Here is a 15,262-nt window from a genome sequence, read left to right as displayed (position 1 = left end):
TATATGGATATCCAGTCTTTGCCAAACATATTACAAGACTTATTTCACAGTTGTGAGATCACATCAATCCATTATGTTGTGGCTAACCATTTTAGCTTATTGGAAAAGGCATTTGCTTTATGTACCTCTAGTTTAAGCAGTCCACTATTTGTCTTTCACCCACAATGAGTCAAAACTGACCTTTAGATCATAAAAAGCTTCTCTTTTTTTCTGTTCTTCCCTTTAAACAGCTAGCTAGACAAGGCTAGCCCTTAAAACAAACTTCAGACAACTGTTTACATGCCTGTTTAAGCCAGTCGTTCATCTTCACCATGGACACAGGCTCTGCTGGTTTACTCTGCAGTTAATTAAAGTGGACTAGTGTCATTAAACAGGGATGGATGGGTGTACAGGCCACATTTAAGTTCAGTGAAGTCGATCTGTGAAGATATCCAAAACACTTGGAGAGTTAGCAGTTAGCGGACTAGTATTCAGTGCTTCACAGCTGAAGTACTTTTAATTTAAGAGTTTAAGAAGAATTTAAAAAATTAGAAGAATTTTAAGAGTTTACTGCAAGGTGTTTTTTTTTTTTTTTTTTTTGGTTAAATTTTTACTATTAAAAGCTCATGATTCTGACTATTGATGTAATTTTGTGAGTTTAAAGATATTTCAATTCATTAGTAATTTCTTTCTAGGGTAAACTGAGTGAGGCTTCCAGAGTTAAATTAAAGCAAGAACAACAGCACCATCTACTGGTGGTACATATACATGACATGCATATACATACAGCCATTCCAAAAGCCTTTTGCTTCCCTTAACATAATTAAGATTTTTATTTGACAACAAAGGTTTATGTGTAATAATCATGACTCATGAGGTTAGAAGTCTAATTCTCCTGTCCTTAGAGACAGTTTACCCAGAACACAGAACGATCCTATAATGTTGTCATAACGTTCTAAGAATGTTCTCTAGGTTCTTTTTTGTAACCAAAAACTAAAGTTTCAGGGAGGTTGTTTGTGACAACCTTTAGAGAACTTTCTCTTAATGGTTATTTTTACAGTAAGTTTTATTTTTATAACCATAAATTAACCATCCCAGAACATTGCAGGAAGGTTTTTTTTTTTTTTTGTGACAACATAAAGAGAACCTATCCAGAACTTTCTCTAATGGTTATTTTTGGGTTTTATTTTTGGGTTTTATAACCATAAACAAACATTCCCATAACACTGCAGGCAGGTTTTTTGTGACAATCTAAAGAGGATCCTTTATGGATCTTTAAAAGTTATTTTTATAATCAAAATTTAAAGGTGCAGTGTGCAAATTTTAGCGGCATCTAGCAGTGAGGTTGCGAATTGCATTTTAGAGAAGCTACGGTCGCCAACACTGGACAAAAATGTCTTCATCTACAGCAGAGTGTAGCCAGTCAAGCAAACACGCTCTGTAGAGCAGTTTGTTCATTTAGGGCTACTGTAGAAACATGCCGCCGCAAAATGGCGACTTAACATGTAAGGGGACACGCGGTGTATGTAGATAGAAATGACTCAAACCACCAACTGTTCATTACTTAAGGTCTTTATACACCACTGAAAACATATGTATATTATATTGCATTTCTGCCAATAGATCCTCCTAAAATGTACACATTGCACCTATAACCAAACCTAAACCTTCTCCAATCCTAAAGGGAATGTTCTATTTACGTAAAAAGAAAACTTTCCTTACTAAGTAACAGAGTATGTTAGGATGTTCATTCTGGGTTAGTTCCAGGTAGGTTCCAAAAATTGTTAGCTGGGTGGTTACTACAGAATTCATCTTTCTGTCCTGTGTAGGTGCTGAACCTGGTGCAGTCTTATGTGACCCTGCGTGTCCCCCTGCACGTGTCATACGTGTTCCATTCACCTGTCGGTGCTGGTGGCTGGCAGCACTTTGACCTGCAGTCTGAGCTGCGTCTCACTTTTGTTTATGATACTGCCATCTTGTGGAGAGATGGCATTGGTAGTCCACCAGAAGCTGAATTACAAGGCAAGACAGCACATTTTTCCTTTATTAATTATTTTTTTTAGACCATTTCATATTGTTTTTGCATAGTATTTACAGTATTGTTCAAAAGTTTGGCATAGGTAAGATTTTTTTTTAATGTTTTTGAAAAAAGTCTCATGAAATTATTTATTATTATTACAGTGAAACAATAATGTTGTGATATATCATTGCAATAAATGTTTACTATTAAAAAAAAAATTAAAAATAAAGTGTAATTTATTCCTGTGATGCAAAGCTGAATTTTCAGCATCATTTTCCAGTTCTCAGAGTCTCATGATCCTTCAGAAATCATTCTAATATGCTGAAATAGTGCACAAGAAACAGTTATGTTGAAAAAATTGATGAATAGAAAATTCAAATATTTAAAAAAAAAATGTTACTGATCCCAAACTTTTGAACAGTAGTATATATGGATTTCTTCATTATGTGGATTTTTTTTTTTTTTAGGGGCCCTCTATCCTACAAGCATGCGTATAAACGAACAAGGCCGTTTGGTTGTCAACTTCCGTACAGAAGCACGTTTTCGGGGGCTCTTTGTCACTGCACATTCAGGTGTGTTATTACACATATTAAATATACTACAGGTACCTGTATTATTTCATCTGGTTCTAATAATTGTTTTTCATTAGTTTTTTTGGCTCACAGCTTCATGAGAGCAATTATAGATTTGGATGAAACTCACAAGACTGTCACTAGTAATTTTTCAATCAAAAAGAAAAAGAAACAAGAAATGATATTTTGAATATAGAAAATGAGGCTTATTTTTGAAACCAGCTATTATTATAACTGCATTCTTATAACTGTAATTCAATTAAAACAATATTGTAAATTACCTTTGAAAATAACAGTGGATGTCCAATGTAATGTTTATTCTTATTTATTTTTATTTGGGGGTGAATTATGAGACCTTTCTTGTGAAATTTGTCCATTTAAAGGTGTTAAAGAGGATGTTTTGTTTTATACATTTTTGCAATATTACTTGAAACTGTCTTTACTAACTGATAAAAGACTATTTATTAGGTGCACTGAAAGGAATAATATTAATATACATCATCTGTGCACGAGGTAGGGCCTTAAAAACATCAGCCAATCGTTTACGCGATCATCGTGTAAACGATTGGCCCTCTGGCTTGTCAATCACTGCCGTGACGTTCCTTGTGAGAGACGAGCGCGGCTGCGCGCTCCAGTAACTTTCCACACTCCACAGGCGCCGCATGCAATGTTTTTGTCAGGAGACAGGAGTAACAACTGCAGATTATGAGTTACCTGCGGTGAGTCCGACATAATGAATCCAAAAAACACGACAGCGAATGCCGGTGGTAAACACTCGTGTTCCGATACTCGTGCACGAGTTTTGGGAGGCGTTCCCTCGAAATGAGCTGTGAAGGAGGGGGGTTGTTCTTACGCATGCGCTCATTTCAAAAACTCAGTAACAGTCTTTGGATTCTCAGTCGACGAAAAACTCCTCTCTGTCACCTTTAATGAGACAGTTTGCTTGTAATGATGAGGCAGTGTCATGTGATCTTACTTGTATCCAATCAGAATAACAACATTTCTGTCAACACAGCCTCTCTTATGACTTCCATGGTCATGTGTGCGGACCACCCTGGGCTGACCTTTAACCTTAGCTTGGTGAGAAGTGAGCCAACATACAACCAGCCAATGCAGCAATGGACCTTCATCTCTGACTTTGCGGTAAGTCTTTAGGGTGTCTGGATGCAGCTGTAAAAATGAATTTTTTCTGCATTCAAAGCAAAATCTGCTCATGATACTATATGTTCATGATTGCATTTGACATTATTGGGTCCTTTACTGTCTCTCCTGTTAAGTGTTGAAATATTTTCCTCCAGGTGAGGGATTACTCAGGGACTTACACAGTGAAGCTGGTTCCCTGCACGGCTCCTCCCAATGTCGAGTACAGCTTCCGTCCTGTGTGTCACCCCAGAGAGCCAATCACCTTTGATCTGGACATACGCTTCCAACAGGTCATTACTGAATCACAAGCACTCATCAAAGAGTTCATCCCATTGGCTGTATAGCCAAGCTCAGAGTTTTCCTGTGTGTGATTGGGGCACTCAAAAGCAGGGATCACATCATACATCAGTGTTTCCCAGCCTTTTTCTTGCCAGGGCACAGTTTTGATAAGTAAAAAACGCCACGGCACTACCACTAAAACATCAAAATTGCACAAACATGCATTGCTTCAAGTGGCATATTAAAACTGGCTATTATATTAAAAGTAGTAATCACATTTAATGTGAAACTTGAGCTTAAAGTGATAAAAAAAAATGAAAATTACTCCATGATTTACTCACCCTCAAGCCATCCTAGGTGTATATGACTATCTTCTTTCAGAAGAACACAATCGGAGATATATTTAAAAATATCCTTAGTCCTCCAAGGTTTATAATGGTTGTGAATGGGGTGATGCATTTTGAAGTCAAAAATAATGCATCCATCCATAAAAAAAGTAATCCATATGACTCCAGTGAGTTATTGAAGGTTTTCTGAAGCGAAGTGATGCAATTTTGTAAGAAAAATATCCATATTTAAAATTTTATAAATTCAAATAACTAGCTTCCGGGCGGACAACCGTATGCTGAATGCGCAAGTCGATTTGGGGCAGAAGAATATCCTTTGATCTGACGCACAACGTAATGACAAACGCGGAGGCGCAGAGGATAGAGCAAAACAAATCACCGGTCATGGATTATAAGTCTAAAATGATCATTTTTAAAGAGAAATGTCTGATGATTTCGTCATACATCGCGTCACTGGGTTACTCATTTGGCAGAAGACCTTTATTAACCCCCTGGAATCGTATGGATTACTTTTTTTAATGGATGGATGCATTATTTTTGGCTTCAAAATGCCCCCATTCACAACCATTATAAAGCTTGGAGGACAAAGAATATTTTTAAATATATCTCTGATTGTGTTCGTCTGAAAGAAGAAAGTCATACACACCTAGGATGGCTTGAGGGTGAGTAAATCATGGGATCATTTTCATTTTTGGATGAATTATTCCTTTAAGTCAGGAAGGAACACAATAAGGTCTTATATAGGTAGCTAAATTATGTTGTTTGTGATGGTATCATCAAAGTTGGTATTGTGGTATTGTATATATGTCATACACATGCATGTATCATTATAATATTAACATATCATGAAAATCAAGCTCAGATGGAGTTGCAAGGTTTTTGAGCAGCAAATTACATATTTTGTCTTGTTGAATAGCCACATCTGAGACAGTAAGTGCTTCGAATTATCCTTTTTCATTAACTTAAGTTTTCTTGTTGTTGAATACATTTGGACAAAATCCCATGATATATTAGATAGAAGCAGGATATTTAAAACATTAGCATACCGGCTACAGCTAGACAGGAAATATCAGGCTAAGACTCTTCTCTGCTTTTTAAATACATAAAACATTAGCCTTTATAGAAACAGTGTTTCTTGAGCAAAGAAAAGGCTGTACTTTTTTTCAAACAGTTTATTTATATTTGCATTGCAAACAAGCAAAGATCTCCAAACTACGTGCAGCACCTCCCTCACGGTTCACTTCATTCAAGGTTTCCGCCTGATCACGACAATATATTCTTAACTGTATAGTATTCATTTAATTTAATGTATTTATTTTTTGGCATTTGGTTATTTTCCACGGCACACTTGACAAACTGTCACACTGGCACAGTGGTTGGGAAACACTGTCATACATAACTCTGTGCAATGCCTGCATTACAGTGTGACAGCTTTACAAAACAATCCATTCTGAAATGTACCAGACTGATCAGTTTTATTTTAACATTAAGCAGAGCTGCATGTTAGTCCACAGCAAGGAACAGCACAATGTTTGGCAGACTTCCCTATATCTTCCTTCTTATTATTTCAATTTGCTGAACATTAAATACAGAAATTAATGGAGTATATTAAATATGAAGTTCTTGCACATGTACACCATTCAGAATTTTGTGGTCTGTAAATTTTTAGTTTTTTAGAAGAAGTCTCTTCTGCTCACTTAGGCTGTATTTATTTGATTAAAATACAGTAAAAACAGTAATATTGTGAAATATTTTTACAATTTAAAATGTAATGTTTTCCTGTTATGGCAAAGCTGTATTTTTAGCATCATTAATGCCAGTCTTCAGTGTCACATGATCCTTCAGAAATCATTCTGCAAATTTAATATGCTGATTTGTGGCTCAAGAAACTTTTTTTTTTTTTTTAATCAATGCTGAAGACAAGTGTTGCTTGGTATTCTTGTGGAAACCAGATTTTTTTTTTTTTTTTCAGGACTCTTTGGTGAATATAAAGTTCAAAAGAAGCATGTCTTTACTGTCAATTTGATCAATGTAATCATCCATATGAATAGACCGGTTTAGTCCAAATTTTCTGAAGAGACTCGATCGCTTTATATGATGAACAGATTGAATTTAGGCTTTTATATATATACACTGTGTTCCAAATTATTCCAGTTACAATTATTAGTGACATATCAGTAGGATTTTAGTACAGTAAACATTCAGATTTTAGATGTTTAAAGAAAGTGTTTGTTTGTTTTATTTCTCATACCGATAGCACTCGTACATCTCTGAGATGTCTGTATGATTTGCGTGTTTACGTCTAGAAGACAGATGTTTGGAGTGTTTGCTCATCTGCGACACGTCTATAGGACGTTTCCTGTCAGACATCAAATAGATGTTTAGAAAATGTCTTTACGATGTTTATGATTTAGAATGTATGTAAAACTGACATCTTTAAGACATCTATCATGTTTGTAACAGCAGATGCTTCCCAGATGAAGTGATCTTTAACAGTCATCTTGCAGAAGTACGTGTGTTATCTGGGTATATTTTTAGATAACTGGTATGATTCTCAGACAGGTTTAAGTAGTTTGTAAGGTGTTCTTAGTTAAATGGAAAACCTGCCTAAAGAGGTTACACATTATTAAGCAAATCACAGTTCTCATCCAATATGGGAAGATCTTTCTGAAGATGAAAAACATCAAACAGCGAAATGTCTTGCAAAAGGCATAAAAAAAACAACTAATATTTTATGAAAACTGAATAGAGATTATCAGACTATCAGAAGATATGTGAGTGATTTAAAGCACAGAAGCTTAAGAAAAGTTTGTCAAACAAATTAATTGTATTAAAAGGGCAGCTATAAAAAAGCCACTGTTGAGCAGCAGATATTTGAAGCTGCTGAAATCTCTGGAGTCTCAAGAACTTCTCCATGCAGGCTGGCAGCTATGCATAAAGTTATATTTCAGCCACCTCTAACCAAAGCTCACAAAGATATATAGCCAACAATGCACCTTTAATTAAACCAATCAAGCACTTGAGTCTTTAGGGCAAGAGCCACAAATTTAATGGTCATGCGAAATAGGATAGCCTTAGACTTCCTGCTAGTTGAGAAAGGAGGCATGTGTGTGCTCATAAATGGCACTTGTTGTGGGAATGTACTATTTTTGTATATCTCTATTTTATATTTCTGTATCTTACTAAAGGGCGAGGGTCCCTTTTCAGACAACACAGTTAGCAAGATCTGTTTCCTGTTTTGTTGTCAGAGGTGAAAACTAGTGACTGGTAAAAAGAACTGTCTGCTTACATAACACCCACAAACTACAGAAAGATTCCAAGAACACAAAGAAACGAATTGCTTTCTCATTGAGACTGGTTTTGCCGGGTTACCTAGAAAGAGCGAACTCAGAAGGACGCCAAGACACCAGTGGCGGCTGGCGCAAAAATTTTTTGGGGGGGTGCAAAAATTTTTTATTTTTTTTTTAGAAATGCAGGAATGAATAGGCTAATTGTTAAATAATCATTTAAAAAGTGATATAATAATGTATAATTTCTGCTTATCTAAAACATGGAAAATTCAGTATTTAAAGCATGCCATAGGGCTGGGATCTAAAAAAAAAAAATCTATTTAATTTAAAAAAAAAATGTTATTTCACATCCTGCCCAATATTGTTGTAGAAACAATGTTCATATTGAAGGCTATGAAAACAAACATGAATGTAACTGTGTAGTATATGCTATATTATGTGCAAAAAAGGGGTCAAATCACATTAGGCCTAGGCTATATTCTAAAATTGTAACTTTACAATCTAAAAACAAAATGTTTTTAAAGCAGTAGTTAAATACACTAAACTAAAAATGAAAATAAATAAAAACAAAAGAACAGACTAATTATTATTATTATTTTGATTACCCTACAACAGTCACTTTATACAGTTACTATCTACAAATACACTTAGTTGTAGGTTCGAAATTCTACATATGGCATAATTATGTTCACCAACAAAAATTTAACAACAAATATTTTTAGCAAAATGTATTTTACTCAGATTGAACTCCGTCTGTTTGGAGCGCATGCGCGCGGCGGCGCTCGTTCACGGAAGTTTGTCCACGCCGGACTGCAAAATGGAAATATTTTCTCGACTTTCTAACATTTACAGATGGAGAATATGTATGTGAAATGTAAATTGTGCACTGAGGAAATTATTGGACGTCACTTCAACTTAAAAAAAAAATTATTAATAGAGGTACAGTATGTTTGTTTCCACCAATCGCTGCACAAGTTAAGGTTACGTATTATGACGAAAGCACGTTAGTGCGAGCCCTCCCGGAACCCATAGAGATTGCTTTGCAGTGCCTGCAGTTCGAAAAAAAAGTTCTTTGAATGGAAGTCTATGGGAGCACTCGGGGCAAATCTCGGCCAGACTGAAATCGCCCAAAAAGAGGCGGTACTCCACAGAGCGTGACTCGACGCTAATTAGACTATATCCAGAGGCAGAACAAACAGCCTAGCAGTGACAGCTAGCGTAACTCTGTGGTTGAATGTGATTGAAAAATCCGTCTCTTTCTCACTTTGGTGGTGCGTCGCCCTATTGCCCTAATGAAGAAACCGCCCCTGCAAGACACAGAACATATCATTGTGAGAATTAAGATGTGCTGTGAACTTGTTGCTCAACTGACCATCCCAGTAGTGTACAATGCACAATAAATACAACATAACGTCACAAACAAATGTCATAACCTATTAAAACATTTCTTGATAACTAATGACAGAATTTTCACTTTTGGGTGAACCGGTCCAACAGGATCAAGTCATAAGTGAAATTGTCATATTTGCAATTTGTGTTCAATAAATGGTCTTTTTTGGACTTAGGGGGAAGTTTTGAGTTCTGTTCTGGTATTTAATTTTTCATAGTAGATCAAACTCCATTTCAAAATCTAGGGAACTTTTAATTATAGAATATATATGTTGTTCCCTTTAGGTGAGTGATCCAGTGTCAGCAGAGTTCAGTCTTAACACACAGATGCTCCTGCTTTCAAAGAGGACTCTCTGGTTGTCAGACGGCTCCATGGGCTTTGGTCAGGAGAGTGATACAGCTTTCTCAGAGGGTAAAGTGCTAAAAACAACACTTTATTCATATGTTATTTGATCCTGTGACCAAAAATAAAGATTATGAGAATTGAAGTATGACACCTTTCACTAATTCAGGGCTGTTGCTTTTCTCTAGGCGATGTCATCTATGGCCGTGTAATGGTAGATCCTGTCCAGAATCTTGGAGACTCGTTCATCTGTAACATCGAGAAGGTGTTCCTGTGCACAGGGGCGGATGGATACATCCCGAAGTACAACCCTGACAACTTTGAGTACGGCTGCCTAGCTGATTCACCGTCTCTTTTGTACCGGTTCAAGATTATTGTAAGTATAGACACTGTTTAATAAAGCCCAAACTTTGCATAAACAGTTGGCATTTTAGATTAGAAATCCAATATTATGGATGAAATTATTTTTTAAAAGCAAAGGCAAATAATGTATACAGCGAAGCCACCAGGAAAAAAATTATGTGAAAGCTTTAGGTAAAAGTTCATTTGAATATTAACTTTTAAAGTCTAAACTGGATGTACAAAATGTTCATTAATATATAAATTAATATTTACTTTTAAGACGGTTTTCGGGAAGAAAAACTAAAAACGTCTTACCTGCAGTAGCATTGAAGAAATACATACAAACAGCTAATTTTAGTTACAAGTAATCATATGTAGGAAACTTTTGCAGACATAGAATGAAATTAAACAATGACATAATGAATTAGGCTATATTTTAATTCCATTATTATTTTTTCAGTTTTAAGTTGTGGTAGTTTTGTTGTTTTTATTAGTTTTTGTTTTTAAAACATGTTTAATATTTAGTTTTATCTTTTTTTTTCATTTCATTCATTTTCAGTTTTAGTCATTTTAGTACATCAGCTTAAACTAAATGAAAATTAGAAATGTTGCCTTGGCAAGTAACTAAAAAAAAAAAAACCCTTATTTTATTTCAGTTATTATATTTCAGTTACCATAAATGTTGTTTAACTCTTCCCCACGCATTCCCCAGTCCATCAACACCTCCAAAGCTTCACAGTCCTATTCCTTTTCCTGGGTCGACATTACAATCTGTAATGTTAGGCAGTTTAGATTTTTATGCTGTTTAAAGGATTAGTTCACTTTCAAATGAAAATTACCCCAAGCTTTACTCACCCTCAAGCCATCCTAGGTGTATATGACTTTCTTCTTTCTGATGAACACAATCAGAGATATATTAATAAATATCCTGACACATCCGAGCTTTATAATGGCATTGAACGGGACCAATGAGTATGAAGCTCAAGAAAGTACTCCAACATACGAAGAAAGTGTAAACTTGCGTTGTGTCAGTTAACCCTCTGGAGTCTGAGGCTGATTTGGGGCTTGGAGAAGTTTTGACATGCCCTGACATTTGTGCTTTTTTCAGTTGTTCATAAACATATAAATGACAAAACTGTCATTACACTGTATTCAGCACAAACTAGGCTACAATAATATGTGAGGAACATGTATGTACATGTTTGTGTTTTTGAAGAAAAAATGTTTATGCGTGGTTATTGAAAAAACAAAAAACTTAAGTCACTGAAATAAGGCCAATGCTGCCTACTCCTTCATATAAAACAATATATTGATTTAGTTTTTGTAAGACACTTTTTGTCAAGAAACACAGTATGTGTGGAGGTGTGAATCTGCATGAATAATGGGCCATTTACACCTGAGAAGACAAAAGAATCACATAATAATTACCTGAAATGACTTGCATATTAATGAGGCCTTTCAGTCAGGTAGGCTGTGAAAAAAACCCTCTGTAATAATGTCTCAGCTCATCATAAACAGCAATACTGTGAAATATTATTACAATTTAAAATAATGGTATTCTATTATATTCTTTAAAATATAATGTATTTCTGTGATGCAAAGTGTCTGAACAATTATGTTACATCTATGGCATTTCATATAGGCTTTTAGCTTAAAAGCATGCACATTTGGAGAAATATTGATGGATTCTTATATATTTATGTCAATTTTCTATACTGAGAAGTAATATTTATTGTCATCACTATGAGTGCTGGATACTGTGTTTTCAATTCATACTTGCAGCCGGAGGGCGGTCTCTGTACACCTTTAGTCCACAAATTATTCTGAAGAAGAAGAGGACATTTCAGGAATGGTGTTTTTAATTCATACTTGCAGCCGGAGGGCGCTCTCTGTACACCTTTAGGCCACAAATTCATATAAAGAAGAAAAGGAACTAGGAACTAACGGCATGTCTTCTAGAGATCGCTAACCATTGCTTTAACATCCAAATAAACACTTTTCAAGACAATAAATACACGATTGAGACGATGAATGCATGTATTGCCTCTGAATTTGCGTCTGAATAGCGCTGGCTCCGTGGGCGTGGCCGCATTAGCGGATAATGAGCTGAATCACGGACTTCTGACATGGCTCTCTTTTCATACAGAATACATAAACACAGAATGTGTTTATGCATGATTTAAAACCTGACATTTCAACGTTTCTTTAGACGTAAGTGTCATTTTTTTTTTGTCATTAGTATTCATAAGTTACAGTTCATTTTCTGAGAACTATCAGATTGGACTTCGTTCAGAGGGAGACGAGAGATCACGCATCATGTTAGTTTTCTTTATTTTACAAAAAGCACAACATTGTGTACACAAATAAAAGAAGACATTCTATAGTTTCAATTGATATATTACTTATGTCTCTATGACAAGAAATGACGGAGTATTTTAAGTCTGTTTTGCTGCAATGTGAAAAAAATCCTGCAAAACGTGCCGGCGCGTTTTCAGACCTCAGGGAGTTAAGCTTTTTCTGTAAGTTAAATAGGGAAGGCGTAGGACGTAGTGTAAGCTTTTTGAACTGCAAGAGTTTTACACTTTCTTTGTAAGTTGAATATGAAATGCAGTCTGGCGGAAGCGCGATATTTTACTTCATAACTTGTTAAATATAGATTATTTTTTGAGTAAAGCTTGGGGAAATTTTCATTTGAAAGTGAACTAATCCTTTATTGTTTGATGATTGAGTTAGCTTACATATGTGTAAGCAATCCTTCTATCGCTTGTTTCGCTGCTTGTTTTCTTCACCTGTGTTTGGATCTGGAGCTTCTGTACTCTTTCAGAAGATGCGTAATAGCGCCCCCTACCATATAACACTGAAAACATGGATTGCCAGAAAATTCTATCAATTGTGGGGAAAGAGTTATTAGTTTTAGTTTTAATTAACTATACGACCAATCAATAATGATGATTATTCTTGAGAGCATGGAGAACAACCTTGCCTTTGTGCTGTTTTAGGATGATTCGACAGTATAACTTACATGTTTGAACTCATTCTGCTTTACAGGACAAAGCTCAGCCAGAGACTCAAGCGAGAACATTTGGTAGCATTAGTTTCAATGCTTTCCTCGCTGTAGATGATCCTCAAGCGCTGGCGCTGGTGAAGCAGCCGGGCTCTGATGGCTTTAGTATGGATTCCACAGCTTTGTTTCAGGTAAGAGGCACACAACAGCCGGCACATTAAGAAATGGTGTGATCATGCTTTGATGCTAACCTTGTAACACTCCTCCCAGGTGTCGGCAGGCAGGGAGTGGTACATTCACACCATCTACACCGTCCGGTCCAGAGACAACGCAAACCGGGGCATTGGGAAAAGGAGCCTTGACTATCATTCTGTGACACATAGCCACTCGATTTCCAAAAGGTCAGCCCGCGGCATTCCAGATTTGGCTCAGGATATTGGTGCAGAAAATAACCGCGGCACAAACATCTTACATATAGCGCTGGACCGCAGCACTCAAAAACAACCCAACCTTCATGAGGAATCCCAAGAGGAGGGTGTCATTCCCAGAGAACTGAATCACAGGGACTCTAGTGACGACCAGCTTGTCTTGATCATAGGAATCTTGGTAGGTCTTCTTTTCACCATCCTCCTTGTCGTTCTCGTCATTCTGGTGGTGCGATCTAGACGGGAGAAGAATGTCACTGAGTCCCCCAAAGGCTCCAACAGCACAGAGCCCATGATGACGCAAGTCCTCGATAGCAACGACAGTTCAGAGGTTTGATTTTCTCAACAGTGGACCCTCCTATTCAAATCACTTTTTGTTTGCAAGTGTGCCTCTTGTTCATTTGCTTGGGCACGCAAAGACACACAGTGACTCGGAGTGGTTGCTCTCTACCTCTCCTCGGGATTTTGACGGTCCGAAAGTGTACTTGAAATTCAGAAGCACTTCTGTTGTCACTGCTTTAATAATTGTTTGAAGTCTGAATCTTTTGCAGAGAGAGTCTTGTATACTACTACTGCTACTACTACTGTTACTAGTACTGCTTGATGACATTGATATTCATCCAAATGAAAGTTTTACTTTATACCCAAAGGTGCTAGATGAAAGAACGGTATTATGGGAAAGGATGATATTGTATAAATACAGGTTGTTTTCAGTCACTGATCATTTTTAATGGCTTGTTAGTATTATAATGATGAATGAATTGTATTATACTGGATGGGTGATCCATCCATGACATAATTTTTTTTTTTCTTTTCATTTATGTTTTTTTTTTTACTGCTATTGTTTCTACTTTGCAAAAGAAATATAGCCTACTGTAGTACAATAACTTAAATAACATCAAACTAGTGGTTTTGCTATTATCAAGAATGAATTTTTTTTATCCTTGGCGGAACAAAAGCACATTAGTAGCCTATTCCTTTTCTGTATTTTACGTATTTATGGTCACTATCAAGTTTGCATGGTTTTATTTTTATTTTTCATCTACACTTACTGTGTAAAAATGTATCATAGTGTATTATAAGTCAGATAAAATGTTGGGGGAAATGATCAAATGATTTTGCCATGAAGCGTTTCTTTGCCGTTACACAATATACCTTATGATGCCTTCATGTTCTATCGGAAATTTGATAATTCCCATTTCTGAAGTCATGATTACGTGCTCATCGCATTCAAGTTAAAATGGGAGGGCGTTCATGTGCAATTTTTACCTAGGAAACTTGTATTTACCATCATTACGAGAGCATGTGAAGGCAGCGTTATTCACAGCAGTGCCATCTTTGATTTTTAACAATGAAATCAGGCTGTGAGGGATAGACATACATCTCTTTAGTGGGTTATTTAATGTGTTTTTTGGATTGTTCTGCTGACAAAACACTGCAAATATCTTTCCAAGAAATTTCAGTTGACAAAAAATTCCAGACAACAGGAGCTGTGGAAAATTATAAGTGATCTAGGAGCTTTATACAGATTATTACTCACAGCCTCACTTCCATACCTGTCATGACGCTGCTCTATCAGCCGTTACTAGTGTGACCACCTTGTTATTATTGCTCTGTTGCAGGACAGTATATGATTTTGTGGGTATGTGAGAGATAAATTTACTGCTATTATTTTATATATAAATATATATATTTTTTTTTTCTTACATTAGTTGGATAGCCTATTTGCCATCATATTGGATTAATGTTTTAAATCGCCAAATAAACTTGACTGGCACTCAATTGACCATTTGCAAATATCCAGCCCCCTTTTAGTTACTGTTGCTTTGTCTGACAAGCCGTGGCGCTTTCAAGCCACACATCATGTTTTCACCGGGTTTCCATCCAAACGTGAAGCAAAACTTTTCAAAGTTTGCAAAAACAAAAAAACACCCACACAAATACCCTTCAAGTTGTTCAATCGGAAGATGGTGGTATTGGTAACCTAGTAACCAACAGTAAATAAAACACCATCTGTGGTAACAGAATGCGTTTCTCAATGTCAAGGATACTTCCTTGGCAGGACTGGTCCTTCCAAGTCACTTCCTTCAGAGGCTAGGCGAGGCTCCTCTTTAGCATTCGGAGAACAC

The 15,262-nt window shown here is 36.2% G+C and overlaps 1 protein-coding gene across 1 annotated transcript in view; it reads left to right on the top strand.

Moving 5' to 3' along the window:
* The window catches only part of frem2b (FRAS1 related extracellular matrix 2b), a 95,441-nt gene extending 80,517 nt beyond the window's left edge, over positions 1-14,924 (top strand). Inside the window, 8 exon segments of the mRNA XM_048161110.1 lie at positions 1,809-2,001; positions 2,467-2,571; positions 3,587-3,714; positions 3,870-4,004; positions 9,305-9,431; positions 9,551-9,738; positions 12,753-12,899; positions 12,979-14,924. Coding sequence (XP_048017067.1) covers positions 1,809-2,001; positions 2,467-2,571; positions 3,587-3,714; positions 3,870-4,004; positions 9,305-9,431; positions 9,551-9,738; positions 12,753-12,899; positions 12,979-13,470 — 1,515 coding nt within the window. The 3' untranslated portion in view covers positions 13,471-14,924.
* Positions 14,925-15,262: the final 338 nt, after the last annotated feature.

Source organism: Megalobrama amblycephala, linkage group LG16 (assembly GCF_018812025.1).
Source record: "Megalobrama amblycephala isolate DHTTF-2021 linkage group LG16, ASM1881202v1, whole genome shotgun sequence".
Lineage (NCBI taxonomy): Eukaryota > Metazoa > Chordata > Actinopteri > Cypriniformes > Xenocyprididae > Megalobrama > Megalobrama amblycephala.
The sequence above is the reverse complement of the archived record's forward strand: the minus strand, read 5'-3'. Positions and strand labels throughout refer to the sequence as shown.